The sequence below is a fragment of the Leptodactylus fuscus genome, chromosome 5, assembly GCF_031893055.1.
Source record: "Leptodactylus fuscus isolate aLepFus1 chromosome 5, aLepFus1.hap2, whole genome shotgun sequence".
In the NCBI taxonomy this organism is placed as follows: domain Eukaryota; kingdom Metazoa; phylum Chordata; class Amphibia; order Anura; family Leptodactylidae; genus Leptodactylus; species Leptodactylus fuscus.
The window spans coordinates 31645471-31664245 of NC_134269.1; the positions used below are offsets into that span (position 1 = coordinate 31645471).

Consider the following 18775-nt stretch of genomic DNA (forward strand, 5'->3'; position numbering starts at 1 on the left):
CTTCATATTCAATCCTTTGATTCTGAAGGATGCTATGCTGCTGCCCAAAGGATCTAGAATCAGCTTTCTCCCATTATCAAATACACGCACACTCAGGCAAACCAACTACGAGGATGTCAGGGGAGCGAGAGATCAGTCGACAGCTACTTCATGTACAATGCATTGAGAAAGACTTGAGACTCACTTTTTTTCTTTCCACATTTGGTTATACCACATGGTTTGAAGAAATAGAATTGGGGCTTTTCTGATAACCCCTCAACCTCCGTCAGGTTGGATAGAGACTATCCATGGACAGCCATTTTCAGGTCTCTCCAGAGATGTTCGATTGGATTGAAGTTAGGGGGGCTCTGGCTGTACCACTCAAGAACATAAAAAGTCGTCCATAAGCCACTCCTATGTTGTTTTATCTGTGTTCTTAGGGACAGTGTCTTGTTTGGATGCTTTAAACTTTGGACCAGCAAGATGCTGCCACCATTATCTTCACTGTAGGTATGGTATTGGACAGATGATGAGCAGTGCTTGGTTTCCTTCCGTCATGACAATTAGAACGGACACCAAAGATTTTTTTTTTTTAATTAAAAAAAATAAATATATGAACGCTTGAGGGTCTGAAGCCTATCCAAAAGCACTGTATGTAGCCAGCGTTAGGAGTAAGAAGATCTACGATGTGGAGATAGATGGAGTCTTGTTGTACATACAGATGTTCATACACAGTCCAGACATCTTAATGTGACCAGCGCCTACTTTTGACAACGTTAATAACCAATCACAGAAGGCACGTGTCATCAGCCATCTGGGTGCACTCATCATTGTGGAAGGCTGGATGGATCAACACAAGTATGCATCTATCCTTGCGGTCCATGTTCACCCCTACATGCTATTTGTTTTTCCCTCAGGATGATGGCATCTACCAGCAGGACAATGTGACGTGTCATAAAGCTCGCAGTGTACGTGCGTGGTTCGAGGAGCACCAGGATGAGTTTACCGTACTCCCTTGGCCAGTAAATTCCCCGGACTTGAACCCAATTGAGAATCTGTGGGACCACCTCGATCAGGTTGTTCACGCCATGGATGCTCAACCGCGTAACCTAGCATAGCTGGCCACGGCACTGGAGTCGGCATGGCTCAACATCCCAGTGACCATCATCACAACATCCCCTCTCTTCCTGCACGTCTTGCAGCGGTCCGCTCTGCCAAAGGGGGTTATTCTGGATTTTGACAGGTGGTCACATTAATATGACTGGACTGTGTATTTACTGATATACAGTGTTGGCCAAAAGCATTGGCACCCCTGCAATTCTGTCAGATAATACTCAGTTTCTTCCAGAAAATGATTGCAAGCACAAACTCTTTGGTATTAATATCTTCATTTATTTTGCTTGCAATGAAAAAACACAAAAGAGAATGAAAAAAAAAAAAAAGTCAAATCATTGATCATTTTACACAAAACTCCAAAAATGGGCCAGACAGAAGTATTGGCCCCCTCAGCCTAATACTTGGTAGCACAACCTTTAGACACAATAACTGCGCACAACCGCTTCCGGTAACCAGCAATGAGTTTCTTACAAGGCTCTGCTGGAATTTTAGACCATTCTTCTTTGGCAAACTGCTCCAGGTCCCCCCTGAGATGTGAAGGGGGCCTTCTCCAAACTGCCATCAAGAGATCTCTCCACAGGTGTTCTATGGGATTCAGGGCTGGACTCATTGCTGCCACTTTACAAGTCTCCAGTGCTTTCTCTCACCACCATTTTCTAGTGCTGACCTGAAGTGTGTTTTGGGTCATTGTCCTGCTGGAAGACCCCTGACCTCTGAGGGAGACCCAGCTTTCTCACACTGGGCCCTACATTATGCTGCACAATGTGTTGGTAGTCTTCAGACTTCATAATGCCATGCACACGGTCAAGCAGTCCAGTGCCAGAGGCAGCAAAGCAACCCCAAAACATCAGGGACCCTCCGCCATGTCTGACTGTAGGGACCGTGTTCTTTTCTTTGAAGGCCTCTTTTTTTCCCCCTGTAAACTCTATGTTGATGCCTTTTCCTACTTTTGTCTCATCTGACCAGAGAACATTCTTCCAGAACGTTTTTGGCTTTCTCAGGTAAGTTTTGGCAAACTCCAGCCTGGCTTTTTTATGTCTCTGGGTAAGAAGTGGGGTCTTCCTGGGTCTCCTACCATACAGTCCCTTCTCATTCAGACGCTGACGGATAGTACGGGGTGACACTGTCGTACCCTCGGACTGCAGGGCAGCTTGAACTTGTTTGGATGTTAGTCGAGGTTCTTTATCCACCATCCGCACAATCTTGCGTTGAAATCTCTAGTCAGTGTTTCTTTTCCGTCCACATCTAGGGAGGTTAGCCACAGTGCCATGGGCTTTACACTTCTTGATGACACTGCGCACGGTAGACACAGGAACATTCAGGTCTTTGGAGATGGACTTGTAGCCTTGAGATTGCTCATGCTTCCTCACAATTTTGCTTCTCAAGTCCTCAGACAGTTCTTTGGTCTTCTTTCTTTTCTCCATGCTCAATGTGGTACACACAAGGACACAGGTTGAGTCAACTTTAATTCATTTCAACTGGCTGCAAGTGTGATTTAGTTATTGCCACCACCTGTTAGGTGCCTCAGATAAGTAACAGGTGCTGTTAATTACACAAATTAGACAAGCATCACATGGTTTTTCAAACAGTGCCAATATTTTTGTCCACCCCCTTTTTTATGTTTGCTGTGGAATTATATCCAATTTGGCTTTTTGACAATTCTTTTTGTAGGTTTCCATTGAAGACAAATTAAATGAAGATAATAATACCAAAGAATTTGTGATTGTAATCATTTTCTGGAAGAAACCGAGTATTATCTGACAGAATTGAAGGGGTGCCAATACTTTTGGCCAACACTGTATAGCATAAATATAGATATAATAACCCCTTTAGGATTGCAATCAGTTAGTTGCCACAAACTCACCAGGAACATCCTCTTTGTGCAGAAAGCTGTAGCAGGCCCCGTACACTGCAAAAGGACTATCTGCAGCTCCCTGTATAGCAAAGGAAAACCAGCAAAGAGAACATAGTGATATACAAACACCGCTTCCCTGCTCAGGTTTAGTAGGTTAACAAAAAGGTCAGATCCCCACTATTGGGGAACAGAGGCGCCCACTTCGTGCTCTATGCAGTGTATAGTACAGAGAACAGATGCACCTCTGAACAGCTGATTCGTGTATTTATGATGGGAAGATCCTTTAAGGAAGTAAACCGTTTTATCACCAAGGACACGAGAGATTCTTGTTTTATGCCGTCACTGAAGTATTTGCCATTTACATACATGAGGGCTTATGTTTTCCTCAAGACTAGTTGTGCATTTCTGAACTTATCCGGCCATCAGTCACATTTAGGATGTAAACACAGATAGGACATCCACACGTGATCGATGGGGATCCAACACCAGAGATCCGTGCAGATCAGCTGTGAAGAGGCCACGACACTTACCACAGCGATGGCCCATTCTTAGGACGGGGCATCAATACCATAACTCTAGACATCCTTGCCAAATTACTGGTTAAGCACTGAGACATCTTCAATGGTTCACACGGCTGCGTACACGTCATTGCAGCTGATCAGCGGATGTGTGACAGCCGACCCACCACCATTCTAATATTTAACCACTTTTTTTTTTTAAATACATTTTTATATCATGCTCAAAAACAAAAAATGTGCTCTATCCCCTTACGTGTTTTTTTCTTAAACTGGTCTGCCCAGTCATACGCATGAACTCCCACACATTTCCTTAAGTGTTGCTAGCACGGGTGCAAGGTAGAGAATCAGCACAGAGTAACATACAAACCATTCAAAAACGAAATTTTTAATGGGGTTCCTCCCCCTCATCATTGTGGAACATAAGTGCTCTCAGCTCGGCGGCGGCATCATCGTCATTACATGCAACCAAATCAATTCATACGCCGAAGCCATAATACATACAGCGCGGCTGCGGCAGACGAGTCCGAACAGAAAAAAGGCAAACGCAAAGTAATCCCCCTGGGATGTCTATGGCAAGTGCGGACACATACAGTGTCATCGTCCACTCAGGTCAGTACTCATCCAAGGTGTCTGCTCTAGGAATAGACAGGCCTCGCTCCTTCAGGGCCTGCACCTTCACCTTCTCGGCCTCCTGTTTGCTTTGCTGCTCCACACGCTGCTCCTCTAAGATCTCCTCGATGGAGACTTGAAGTAACTGTGTGTCGCTCTCCTTCTCCAGGTCCTGTAGGGACAGAAGTGTAGGGATTTACACCTGGCCTTTCTGTTAAAGGGGAACCCCTACAGGTCATGAGTCAAAGAAAAACTCAAGACAGTCCAACACTCAAAAGGAACAAATACCAAATCAGAGGTAAACTTCATGGTTACATACAGTCTCACTGGTTACCAATAACTTGCTTGGGCCTTGAAGCGTGTCACCGGACTGTAGACGTTTACCTCCATCCCTCATCAAAAACTGGGAATGGGGTGGTAGTGAACAAGTATGAGCACCACTCCATACCCTTCTATGGGGCTGATCGAGGTATCCAAGTACAGTACCACAGAAGTGAATGGAGCAGAGGTCATCCATGTACACTCCCAGTCCTGGGACCTTCATTCTTAGGCTTACTTGTTGTCTGCGCAATGGAACCTTTATTCCCTATCCGTAAAGAGATTGTATTAAAAGATCTAGATTTTACCTGGAAAAGATCACCAACTTTTCAGCTCAGTCTGTTTCATAGAGCATGTGATTTTAGACCAAAATGTGATGCACTTCAAATAAAAAGGGCTGCTGTTTTCTGCCTGTAATACCTCTCTAAAGTTCATGCCACTAGGTGTCTCACTTCCAGCCAACTTTCTGTTTACTGCCTGTTACTAGAGAAGGTCCATCCATAGTTATAAAAAAACACAAGACTGGCTCACAGCTTCTACACTGTACAAAAGCTGATCACAGATCAAAGTGGGTATATACAGTGCCTACAAGTAGTATTCAACCCCCTGCAGATTTAGCAGGTTTACACATTTGGAATTAACTTGGCATTGTGACATTTGGACTGTAGATCAGCCTGGAAGTGTGAAATGCACTGCAGCAAAAAAGAATGTTATTTCTTTGTTTAATTTTTTTTTTAAATTGTGAAAAGTTTATTCAGAGGGTCGTTTATTATTCAACCCCTCAAACCACCAGAATTCTGTTTGGTTCCCCTAAAGTATTAAGAAGTAGTTCAGGCACAAAGAACAATGAGCTTCACATGTTTGGATTAATTATCTCTTCTTCCAGCCTTTTCTGACTATTTAAGACCCTCCCCAAACTTGTGAACAGCACTCATACATGGTCAACATGGGAAAGACAAAGGAGCATTCCAAGGCCATCAGAGACAAGATCGTGGAGGGTCACAAGGCTGGCAAGGGGTACAAAACACTTTCCAAGGAGTTGGGCCTACCTGTCTCCACTGTTGGGAGCATCATCCGGAAGTGGAAGGCTTATGGAACTACTGTTAGCTTTCCACGGCCTGGACAGCCTTTGAAAGTTTCCTCCCGTGCCGAGGCCAGGCTTGTCCGAAGAGTCAAGGCTAACCCAAGGACAACAAGGAAGGAGCTCCGGGAAGATCTCATGGCAGTGGGGACATTGGTTTCAGTCAATACCATAAGTAACGTACTCCACCGCAATGGCCTCCGTTCCAGACGAGCCTGTAAGGTACCTTTACTTTCAAAGCGTCATGTCAAGGCTCAGCTACAGTTTGCTCATGATCACTTGGAGGACTCTGAGACAGACTGGTTCAAGGTTCTCTGGTCTGATGAGACCAAGATTGAGATCTTTGGTGCCAACCACACACGTGACGTTTGGAGACTGGATGGCACTGCATACAACCCCAAGAATACCATCCCTACAGTCAAGCATGGTGGTGGCAGCATCATGCTGTGGGGCTGCTTCTCAGCCAAGGGGCCTGGCCATCTGGTCCGCATTCATGGGAAGATGGATACCACGGCCTACCTGGAGATTTTGGCCAAGAACCTCCGCTCCTCCATCAAGGATCTTAAGATGGGTCGTCATTTCATCTTCCAACAAGACAACGACCCAAAGCACACAGCCAAGAAAACCAAGGCCTGGTTCAAGAGGGAAAAAATCAAGGTGTTGCAGTGGCCTAGTCAGTCTCCTGACCTTAACCCAATTGAAAACTTGTGGAAGGAGCTCAAGATTAAAGTCCACATGAGACACCCAAAGAACCTAGATAACTTGGAGAAGATCTGCATGGAGGAGTGGGCCAAGATAACTCCAGAGACCTGTGCCGGCCTGATCAGGTCTTATAAAAGACGATTATTAGCTGTAATTGCAAACAAGGGTTATTCCACAAAATATTAAACCTAGGGGTTGAATAATAATTGACCCACACTTTTATGTTTAAAATTTATTAAAATTTAACTGAGCAACATAACTTTTTGGTTTGTAAGATTTATGCATCTGTTAATAAATCCTGCTCTTGTTTGAAGGCTCTAACTTATTTGCATCTAATCAAACCTGCTAAATCTGCAGGGGGTTGAATACTACTTGTAGGCACTGTATATATGTCTGGCTAGCTGCTTGAGTTGTTGATGGGATGTTAGTCATAGGCAGTAAGGGGCTTTGCCTATTCAGGCTCATTTGTTTTCTGGGTTAGGGATCATATTAAGTTATATCATAGCCTGTACTTGCAGCCCAGTGTCCCTGGATCTCCTATATTATGGACATTTATTTGTTTGCCATTATATAGTTCTATCTGGCAGAATGACATGCAAGTAAACCAGTTACTACCAGTAGTAGTAGTAGTAATAGGGGGAAACAAAATGTGCTGCAGTCATAATGGGGCTATTAGTAACAGAAAATGTTAGCACACCATGTATGAAAGCTTATACAGCCAGAGAACAGACTGTCCTGCAAATATTACAACTTCTGATGAAAGCTCAGGTACCCTTTAAGGCCTTCACTATGAAAAATATGGCAAGAGATGACACAAAGCTGAAGCAACATCACTACTTACAGGGGTGGTTTTACACTATTTTCTTTAATGTATAACTCCCATTTTTTGCTAGTGTATTGGGGGTGTTTCGTGACCATTTATAACAATGTATTCTGTAATTTTCTCCCCAGCGACCCTCTAACTGAGCTGGGGAAAGTCCATACACATTTGTATTGCGAATATGCAAAGCTGAAGCATTCACCAAAGGGTATGGTAAGCTCAAATGGCTTTATCTCTGGTTTTATAACTCCTAGAAAAATGGTTTGGACATCACAAGAAAGAAGAGATCCTCAGCCATAATGTTATATGCAGCATGAGCTGATTTAGCTACAAATACAGAGAATTGTTGTATGATTATTATGAGCTGAATTAAGTTGAAATTCCCTTTTTTTTAAAAAAAAAAAAAAAAAAAAATTAGTAATGTCTCCGGTTCTAGTTCTCAAACCTTAAAGCTGAGAATCTTTCTTTTGATACCTGAACCATTTTTCTAGGTGATGTAAAACTGAATATATAGCCATACTTCTTGTATCCCAGCTCTACCCCACCACCAGTCATGACTGCAAGAGGGTGAAGCAGACTAAGTATAGCCCTTATACCATTTCTATAGGGTCACTGTGCAGAGTGTGACTGAGCATGTGTGTCCACGGCACTCCGCTCAGATGATGGACATACATTACTACACACTGAACACCAGGTGGTGCTGTACTATGCAGGTAGGGGTCATAATTAAATGGAGCAATTTTTCATGCAAGTAAATTGCAAATCCTCTTCAGATTTAGGAGTGGTGCAATAAACCTATTTAGGTGTAGTGTAATTTTTTTTTAGCCACATTGCTTACTTACTATTTCTCCAAGGAGGACCACATTTTCTCCTCGTACAACAAATATTCCCCTGGGAATATCTCCATATTTCTTCCCGACGTGTATCCTTTCCACAGTCTGGTGCAGGACAAGATTAGCTAAAGGGAGGTAAAAACACAGTAAGGATCAGACTGCCTATAGCCCCACATTTTGTACCTCAGCCTCTTACATAGTCCATGCCCACGTGCTGTACAAGAGCAGTTTTTAGAAAATCCTAGGTCCTCTCTATTTGACCGCCACTTATGTGCATGGGCTTCACCTGACAATGCAGTCTAGCCCCATTCATTATAACACTAGGCATGGCGCATGGACAAGGTGGTCCCATTCACAAGCTTTATGGGAGGATATTTAGCTGGAACAGTCATATTACCCATCAGCTTACCTGGCATGTTTGCTTTAGTAAATTTTTGCATACCATGATATTCTGGTATAGGATAATCTTATAATACAACTGGTCCTTTGTTACTCCTCCTGGAAGTGTATGAATAAACTGACAGAGGATACAGCTCCACTTTCATCACTGACGACCCAGATAAAGTATATAATCTGATTGGGAACAGACAAGGTCTCACGGTATGTTCATCCAGCTACTGTCATATAGAAATATCAGACATATCCACGGCTGCCCCTCTGAGGTCTCCCACTGATCCGCAGTCTGATACCTGGCAAATCCGGATGCATTCAATGGAGCGAACCCATGTGTGGTAACCCTTTGTAGGGTCTACTTCCAAATTGTAAGAAATTCCACAACTATATTAAGACGACACACAGTCATTGAAAACAATTCAGGGCAAAAAGTGCCAAAATCTGCATAAAACTGTGTTGTGTGAACATGCTCCTAAGACTGGGCACAACCACCACCTGTAGTGTAAAACAGACACACTCAGTCTGCAATCTGTAGAAAGTCACGCATACGTCACCAGGTATGAAGTAGGGCGGCTGGGCGATTACCACAATCGGGCATTTTCCCTGATTACAATTAATGGCATGCCTCTTATACCACACCCCTTTTACAGTCAGAGTATGTGCTGGGTCACAAAAAAACCCCCAAAACCTGAACCGGTAGAGCTGCTATTATACTGTGCAGTCTCTTCACACCCCAAAGTATAATGATCGGAGGCCCAGCAGAGGTGATCAAATATAAAGGATAGTGTTACTCACCTCTCCTGGGCTCTGGGGTTTCTGCCTCACGTCAGGGACCACTAAAGTCTGTGATTGGACTCAGTCACATGGGTCATGCGTCAAGACGCCACATTACAGTCCCTGACATCAGGTAGAAGTGCCAAAGAGAACAGGAAGCTGCACCAGAGCCTAGGAGAGGTGAGTAACTTATGTTTGATCACCTCCCTTGGGCCTCTGTTTACTATACTCGGGGGTCTGAAGAGAACCCCAAGTATAATAATAGCAGGTCCAAATGAAACTGCAGGTAGGACTTCACAAATATTGTAATAAGTGAACCAGAATAACAGACGTGAGCAACATCACACCTGTTAGGGCGGGTTCACACCAGCGCCCGATCTTCGTTTTGAGGTTTCCGTGTTCTGCCGACAGGAGACGGAAACCGGCATTCAGTGTCCGCCCATGAGCATCTCTCCATAGCAAAACAGTTTTGTATTTTTTTTTTTAACCGGGCACAGAGTCCTGCATGTCCAACTTTGTGTCCGGTTATAAAAAAAAAACAACAAAAAAACGGTTTCGCGGTGGAGACCAGAAGACGCTCACGGACAGACACTCTGCAAACCCTTTCAAATGAATGGGTTTGAAAAGTGACCACCGGTTTCAGTCTCCTGTCCAGTTTCTCGGGCAGAAGACGGAAACCTGAAAGCGGTGACCGGGCGCTGGTGTGAACCCGCCCTTGTCCGGGTTGATGGTCAGTTATTTTTCAATCAATTGCCTCAGACCTAGACAGAAAATTGAGAGGACATACATCATCTGATCGGCACGGTCACCTTCAGCATTTTGGGGTTTTATTTATCCAAACACGTGAGCACAATAGTGTATGCGACCAAGAGAAACCAGAGTGTCACCACCCACTTGGCTAATATACCCTAATCTTCATTGACAATGAAAGGGATTATATCTTTGGAACGGCTGAATAGATTCAGATAAACCAAACACCAAACCGCTCATTGATGATGGATGCCACCGGACTTTCCAGACCTGGTAACAGGTCATCTTTAAGTCTGAGGCTCCACATTGCTGAAACTCCGCTTTTTTTGTTGCAAATTTTTGAGCCAAAACCAAGACTAGCTACAAAAGGAATGGAAAATCTATATAAGCTCTTATACTTCTGCCTTCTGCTCAATCCACTCCTGGCTTTGGCTCAAACGGAAGCAAAATCTGCAACACAAAAAAGAAAAAAGAAAAAAAAAAGCTGCATTTCTGCAAAGTGGGGCTTTCACTTAAAGGGGATGTCCAGGCCTCTTTACAACTTACCAAGCCCCATTCCTAAGAAATCAGCGCTGTTAGGCAGATTAACATATTGAGTGCTGAAACTGTCAGGTGGGGGTTTCTGGGCTGGAGCAGACAGGGACCGCCCACTTGACAGTACATGGTATAATTAGCATATTGGGTGTTGATATTAACAACATATATTTCTCAGGAACGGCGGGGGCTAGAGAAAGAATTCCAAATGTGCCAGAATCAGTGGAGTGGGGTCTATTAAAGGACGCAAAGAGCTGGAGACGGTGGAAGGTCCTCTCTAATGGTACTTGTTATAAAGGCTTATGTAAAAATGCGGCATCCTCTGGAGAAGCCATCAGTGTGCAGGAGGCCATTTGCTTGTATAAATGGAGGGGGGGGGCTATTTGCATGACAAATGTTTCTGTTTTCTGTGAGAACAACAATTTCCCTACAGATATTTGACTAACAGCCAGATCACAGGAACAGCTTTCAAGTAAAGATGCCGCTCACGGTGACCAGGAAATAGTCGGGGCAGTGGTCATTCCAGGATATAGATATTGATGAACCAGATTGGTAGGGGTCTGACTCCTCTCAAACCCCCCACTGATCAGCTATCTGATAGCAGGAGCCATGGTGACAGGAGTAGCAATGTACAGCCCTATAGCGCCATACCGTGTATAGTGGTTGTTCCTGGTTACTGCACCCCCATTCAAGCGAGCCGCAGTAACAGGGTAAGGCCACTATATGGATGGTCAAGGCTCCCAATACTATTTAGTGCTCACATCCCCACTGATCTGACATTAGTCACCTATCCTAAGGCTAAACTAGGCATTCACACAACCGCAGGGCAAAAACATCCGATTCCTGTCCCCCATACAATAACATTACTCACCTCTCCTGGGCCCCAGCTTATGTCTCTGCTGTCTTCAACCCTCCTCAGTGACATAATAGACGTGGTTTACGTCGGCATTGTTATGTGTCGTGACACTGGTCTGACCGACGTGACATCTGTCATGTCATTGAAGAGGCCCAAAACCAGCAGGGAGTTGCATTGGAGCCCAGGGGAGGGGAGTAACCTTGTTTAGGTTTGTCACCTTCCCTGGGCCTCTGATCATTATACTCTAGGCTCTCAGAAGACCCCACAGTATAATAGCAGCAGTTTCAGTTTGGAAGTGACCGGTCCACACGGAAACACCAGGCGATCCTTGCAAGACTAATCTCATTAGGTTCACCTAACAAATAATCTTGCAGTGGGGCCTACTTGTCAATCTCTTTCGCTCCTTCATTTCTACTTCTGCCCTCCAGGGGGCCTCATGTGCTGCATATTGTTGCTGTTAGTGATCTAATAAGAGACTCACAGGGCCCCCTGGATGGCTGAATTGGAAGTGGCGGCGTCCAGGACCAGCACGGGGATTGGTATGTTAACAGGGCCTGCTGGAGTAATGGCCTAAAACAAAAAAAAAAAAACAACCAAACAGCAGCAGCCACAGTCAGCACCCGAGTGAGCCCCTCAAGAGCTTGGGGCCCCACACTCGCCCAGGTTCTGAAGGCGATGAACTTAGGATAGAAGTGCTTGACTTATGAATGCACAAAGTTTATTAAATATTGTGTGACATTTGGAGCAAACTACAGCCGCTTCTGTCCTTGGTGGTTTTCTAATAATTCACAACAGAGCAGTGTCTGGATTATGGAAAGAAAGGAATCACCTCACATTTTATAGCTCATCGTGAGGTCGCAAGTTGGAAACTTGTAGCAGGCACACTGCTGCCACCTAGTGAGAGTAAGATGCAGCACATGAGCTGGCCTTGTAAAAGCTGAATGACAGCGAGCAAGCAAAATATTTATTGCCTATCCCAGGCTTTCCAGGAAATGTACTCGAAAAAGAGCAGAACATAAATTAACCCCCTAATGACACCGGGTAGTTTGCACATTAAAGGGATCCTATCACTTAGACATGATTTTTTTCTAAGTACCACGTCCGAATAGCCTTAAGAAAGGCTATTCTTCTCCTACCTTTTGTCGTCTTCTCCGCACTGCCGTTTGCCTACAATCCCAGTTCTTATTGGTATGCTAATGAGCTCTCTCGCAGCACTGAGGACGTGCCCCAGCGCTCAGACAGCACTGGGGGCGTCCCCAATGCTGCAAGAGAACTCTCTCCAGTGCCGCCTCCTCCTATTCTTCAGCAGCGTCACCTTCAGCCTTCACCTTCAGCCACCTTCTTCCGGCGGTGGCTTGTAACTTCTAAGGCTTCGGGCCTTGGGCAGAGCAAACTGCACATGCCCACAGGCCACGAGAAAATGGCTGCTTGCACAGTATTGGAAGCGGCCATTTTCTCGTGGCCTGTGGGCATCTGCAGTCTGCTCTGCCCAAAGCCCGAGGTCTAGAAGTAAGAAGACGCCGCCGGAAGGAATGGCTTAACATGATGCTGCCAAAGAAGAGGAGGCGGCACTCGAGAGAGTTGTCTAGCAGCACTGGGGACGCCCCCCAGTGCTGTCTGAGCACCAGGGCCTGCCCCCAGTGCTGCGAGAGAGCTCATTAGCATACCGACAAAAACCGGGATGGTAGGCGAACGGCGGCACGGAGAAGACGAATAGCCTTTCTTAAGGCTAGCCCGACGTTGTACTTAGAAAAAAGTCATGTCTGAGTGATAGGATCCCTTTAAAGTTTGAAGACCTGTATCATATTTTCTCTCTCTGCCTTCCAAAGTTCACTTTTTATTTTTCTATTGACAGTTATGTGAGGGCTTATTTTTTGCGTGACGAGTTGTACTTTCATTTACCACCATTTTGGGGTACATATGTTTTGATAAGCTTTTCTTTACTTTTTTTTCAAGGGATCCATGTGAAATAATACAGAATTCTATTATAATTTTTTACATTTTGCTTTCACGCGTTCACTCTGCAATAATAATGACATGGCAGCTTGTTCGGGCAGTCTAAGATTACAGAAATACCAGATTTATATCCATAACTTACTGATCACTTTTTATTGATATTTTTTTGGGAAAATAAAGTGACTAAAATACATTTGCCTGCATGTGCATTGTGGTATATATTTTTTTATGGCGTTCACCAAATAGCGCTATGTTTAGGTGAACTTTTTTTTCCCCTCGAATCCCCAGTGCAATGGAGAACATCACATATAGGCCTTTTATAGGGGAATCCAAGGGGTGGCAGGAGGGGTTGCTATTGATCACGGCCTCCAGGGCCGATCTACCAAAACTCTGATAGGTGGTTCCGGCCCTTGGATGCCTAACAAAGTCGACTGTTGAAGGATTTTTCGAGTATAATCGTACATTGCAGCGGCCACATTTGGACAATCCCCATTCCCCTATACAGGTGGTTTGTTAAAGGGGTTGTCCCATAACAAGGATCCTACCTATACTGCTAGTTTATGTGGATATAAGACTTTTTCTAAATACATTGCTTTATCAAAACTGCTTTGTTTGGCTGCTATCTTAATTTATTCACTTCAGTGTTTACATGCGTTTCTATGACCACAGCGCCAGACCAGGGCTTATCTGCTCAGTCCCCCAGTGACATAGCTGCCTGCTCTCAGGGGGGGAGGGAAGGGCTGAGTGTTCGGCAGCAGCTGAGTTGTGTATGTCTCTGCCACAGACAAGTAATGGAGCTCCTCAGATAGGGGAGGGGGAGGTGAATTCTTATCTCCTGCTCTTCCACTTAGTCGGTTTAATTGAATTTGGCTGATAAGGGCTGAATATAAGAAGTCCGTTACCTCTATATGTATTACAAACTGACTCAAATCCAGCTCTGCTACATCAGCTTCATACTGTGGTAATTCATTTACAAGCAATCCCTCATTACTAACTGCAAACATAGCAGAGCAAGTGAATCCCTGCCCACCAATGTGCCGAGAAAACCAGGAAGTGAAGAGAGCAGACAGCCTGCAGGTTGGTGAACAAGCATGATGGGAATACCCCTTTAACCTGACCACATGACTTTGCTGACAACACCTTGACATGGCCATGATTGTTAATGGCAGAGTAGTACTAATAAAACTACGGTATTAACAGCAAAGACTTGCACGGTAGGATTCTGCCTACATGTGTGCATACCATTACCGTCATACTCAGACAGGGTCACCAACCTGCAGCCCTATAGCCATTGTACAACTACAACGTCCAGAGCATCTAAGAGCTCCTCTTTTTGGAGATTCCTGTTTAAAGGAAAGGAAAGCAACCAAGACGTGAAACTCACCAAACTGGTCAATGCTTCTCAAGTATCCAATAAGAGTTCTCCCATCTCTGAGTAGGACCAAATGTTTCTCTAAAACAAAAACAAAAAGTTATGGTCAAGACGGGACCGCCAAGTAACATGAAGCGGTCCGAGATCAAACCACCAGAATGACAGGTTCCCTTTAGGCCGAGGCCCAACACAGCTTTTTTTTGTTGCAGTTTTTTGAGCCAAAGCCAAGAATGGCAGCAAAAGCAATGAGAAATATCTAGGAAGTTCTTATACTTCTACTTACTCAATCCACTCCTGGCTTTGGCTCAAAAAACTGCAATACAAGTGGATACATAAAGCCGTACAAGGTTGCAATATCATATTTTCATATGACATATCACGTTTCATATGGTGAGACTGAGGTTATATTTCTAAGGACGGAATGGCGGTGTTTTATTATGATATTGCAACCTTGTATGGCTTTATGTATCCACTTGATTGTATTATTAGGAGTTCACTCTTTTGGCTATACTTGTTAGCATATAGATACATTTATATCACCACCTGTGTCCTTGTATCATGTTAATGTTTCTACTTCGCCATATGTGATGTATTACGGCAACATCGGCCAACCCCTTTCCTTGTTTGTTCCTTTTACTATTTTTGTCATGTCATTTTATCAATATCATTAATAAATTTATACTGTTTTATAATTGGTGGTTCTGTCTTTTGACTATGTAGTTTCTTGTTAGTATTGAATACACCATACAGATACGTTTGTAGCCTCCTAGCATCCGTGTACTTTTTTCTCCCCTGTGTTATGCAGCGGAGACAATGCCCGGAATTAGTGTCAGTATTAACCATACTGATAGCGGCGATCTGTTGCTATGACAGGCTCCCAGGCTTGTTCCCAACCGAGTTCTATTACTGGCAGCCCCCAATAGAGGTCTATGTACATTAACATACATTGCACAGTATTAGTGATCAACCCCATGGGATACAAGACCCCTTGGGGGGGGAGGGGTGTCTAAAAATAAAGTCAAAAAAGGGAAATATATAAATAAAAACAAAGAAATTTAAAAAGTTTAACCCCTTCTGGACCGCCCATAGACTAAACGGCCGGAAGGTGGTTGCCTTCTTCTGACAGGACGTACCGGTACGTCCAGTCAGAACACAGCAGCTGCACAGAGATTGTGCAGCTGCAGATACAGGGAGACTGCTGTAACTTCAGCCGGAGCTCCCAGAGAGGAGGCAGGGAAGGTTTATTCCCTCCCCTGCCTTCTCGATCGCTGTATATACAGCACTCAATGAGCACTGTATACACAGCTATGGGCGCTGCCGTGTGCAGCCGCCCTCTGACCCTGCAGTCACATGATCCGCCGGAGTCAGCATGTTACAAGAGCTGCTGGGTCCTACAGGACCCAGATCAGCTCTGTAAGTCTAAAAAACAGCATGCAGGGGGCTAATGTACCAGCCCCAGATACAGGGGAAATCAGCCACCCTAACAAAGGAAAAAGTGATCAGATGTCCTCAAAGGACTTTTATGACTTTATGGGGACACAATCTGAAAATAATAATAATAGGTTAAAAAATGTAAATAAAATAATCAAAAACATAATAAGCCAATAAACGCCATTATTAAAGGTTATAGCCCCACCCCCACATCATACAAAATAAAAATTACCATAACGGAGAGGAAAAACTATTTTATAAAGTTTTCAATAGCACTTTGTGTTAATGAAAAAAAAAAAAAAAAAAGAATGAAAGCCAGACAATTTCCCTCCTATTTTGTTTATATTTTCCCGTATATTTAAAAAAAAAAAATAAAAAAAAATTAAATCCTATTCGAAAATAAAGACAAAAATAAAGCCCTATGTGCCCCCTCCCCCCCAAAAAAGACACAAAAATTAGTTCAATGAGACATATGAGAAAAACGTTACAGCCCTCACTGAGCATACAAAAAACCCAAAAAACTAAAATGTGTCTGGTCCTGGGCGACAAATTGGCCCAGGACTGAAGTGGTTAAATCAGATATAACAATAAAGTCACGTTAGATATCCCTGTATCCAAAAATGACCAATCAATAAACTTATAGAAATATTTCCCCATATACAGAACACTAAAGTGGGAAAATAAAAATAAAGCCAAACTGAATTTATTTTTTTTTTTATCGTCCTTAGTCGTCAACCTTTGGCACTCCAACAACTCCCAGCAAGTATGTATACTGGGAGTCACAGCATCACAACATCTGGAGCACCGAAGGTTGTCGACCCCTGGGATAGGCCAGAAATATTACATTGGTGACGGGCTGACCTCTGTCCCTGGCTCAGATAGGCAGTTTGGGAGTATGTACAGTCCTCGTACTATATAGTGCACAGAGAAGGAAGCTGGTAGCTCTGTGCTCAGGGGCCGCTACTTCAGATCTGCTCCCCATTGATGGGACATAGGCCATAACAAAACATAAAAACAAAAAAACAAGATCTTAGTAGAGATGAGCGAACAGTGAAATATTTGAGATTCGATATTCATTCTCGATCGAATACCAATATAGTCTATGGGAAAAAAATGCTCGTTTCAGGGGAAACCACTATTCGACTAAAGGAGAGTCACCAAGTCCACGAGTAGCAGGAGGAGAGTATTTAGGAGGAGCGCTGTGCGGTTAAAGCGCATGGACCCAATTATAGTCTATGGGGTCTGTGCGCTTTAACTGCACAGCGCTTGCAGTTGCGCTGATAAAAAGTAAGCTCCCTCGTAACCGCAAGCTGCCAGCTCTTCCGACTAGCAAAGATGGGCCTGCTGCAAATCAACACTGGTTCTGCAGCAGGCTTGTCCTCGCTAGTCAGGAGAGCTGGCAGCTTGCGGTTACGAGGGAGCTTACTTTTTCTCATAGGAATGAATTGACCAGCATTGATTGGCCAGTGTACAGCATTTGGCCAATCAACGCTGGTTCTGCTGGAGGCTCGTCTGTGAGGAGGCAGAGTCTAAGATCAGACCACAATGGAGACAAAATGCGCCTCCCATTATTTTCCAAGGGAAGCGGAGATCAAAGCACGACGCCAAAAAATAAGTGTCTTACTCAATCTGGCCATAAATGCCTAAGCGGATTCAGCCACAGAACCTGCGGCACAAGACTCTTGGCTGATCAGTCGCAGTCATGTGACCTAATCAGCGGGTAAAAGCTGCAACGGAAAACAAGCTCTACTTTAGCTTTTCCCTGCGGGAAGAAAGAAGGGTGGAAAGTGGCGAGGAATCTGAGGTGTCCTGATCCATCTCCACAGCCGAGGACACTGCTCCATCCGTCCTGTAGAAGAAACTGGTCAGTGGTCACAGACGTACAGTTACATACTAATCGTTAAAGGGGTGTCAAACATATTTTAGTATTGTGGCAGGAGGCTGGGGACACACACTTACCGGTCCCCGATTCTACTGGGGCTGAGGCCAATCAAGGGCCTGACACCAGGACACAGAACATTACAGGTTAACGTCCCACTTCCTCTCCTTAGGTCTCTAATAGACTTTAGTGGTCACTCGTTGCAGGGACTTCACTGGAAAACTGCCAGGGCGCCACTGGTCTGGACCGCGGATTGTGTCCCCACCACCTTCCTCAGCCTCCTGCCACAATACTAAAATATCATGGACAACCCCTTTAAGAGGTCCAGCATCATGTATATGGGCACCATACTGCTAAAGGAAGACAGCACGATAATCGCCTACATCCATAGGGGGCAGCATAGAACCAAGCACTGTATAGGTCTGCTTCCCTACCCCTAAAATCACATCCAGCAGGGGGTGACAGCGAGCACAGGCAATAAGTCTGCTCATGGGAAAGAGGTCACTCCCATTATCCCAGGGTAAGACATGACAGACAACACAGACATAGGAGACAGGGCGAGGACCAAGCCTGCAGTGTAAGTTAGAAACTAGACTAAGACAGCCACAAGTTTGCTAATGGCAACTGCCCGACACAACATAGGACTCTATACTGACTGTCAATATCCTCTATGAGGCTGGCGGTCCCCGGCATATAATTCATTCTCTCTCCCGCCCCCTTTTTGGGGCAAATCCTCACACCGGACACCGCGTCAACAAGCCAACAGGAAATGTCGCCATTTTGGTTAAAAAATCACTTCCGGCACATTGGTCGCGGAATATAAACGTCACCATGACGTCATACTGTGTCAGTCCGTGGAGTGGGCGTGGTTACACAGCTGTCAGCTATTACTGCGCCGATTGGAGAGCAGGCACCAATGTGTCCTAAATGGGCGTGGTTAGTCTTTGACTCCTGATTGGCTAACAAAAATCCGAGTGGGCGCGGCCAGGAAATTATTTG

The 18775-nt window shown here is 44.6% G+C and overlaps 1 protein-coding gene across 1 annotated transcript; it reads right to left on the reverse strand.

Moving 5' to 3' along the window:
- Positions 1–3837: 3837 nt before the first annotated feature.
- Positions 3838–18586, reverse strand: LSM1 (LSM1 homolog, mRNA degradation associated). The gene is made up of 4 exons (XM_075272889.1): positions 18433–18586; positions 14479–14547; positions 7841–7956; positions 3838–4249 (listed from the first exon to the last, which is right to left on the reverse strand). The coding sequence occupies exons 1-4, from the start codon at positions 18476–18478 to the stop codon at positions 4079–4081; spliced, it is 402 nt and encodes a 133-aa protein (XP_075128990.1). The 5' UTR covers positions 18479–18586; the 3' UTR covers positions 3838–4078.
- Between the last annotated feature and the right edge of the window lie 189 nt (positions 18587–18775).

Coding starts and splice junctions, on each gene's coding strand:
- LSM1 (XM_075272889.1), bottom strand. CDS start 18,478: ATGAATTATATGCCGGGGACCGCCAGCCTCATAGAGGATATTGACA. Junction 7,957..14,478: donor GAGAAGCATTGACCAGTTTG/GTGAGTTTCACG, acceptor ACCTCCCTTTAG/CTAATCTTGTCCTGCACCAG. Junction 4,250..7,840: donor TGGTCCTCCTTGGAGAAATA/GTAAGTAAGCAA, acceptor CTGTCCCTACAG/GACCTGGAGAAGGAGAGCGA.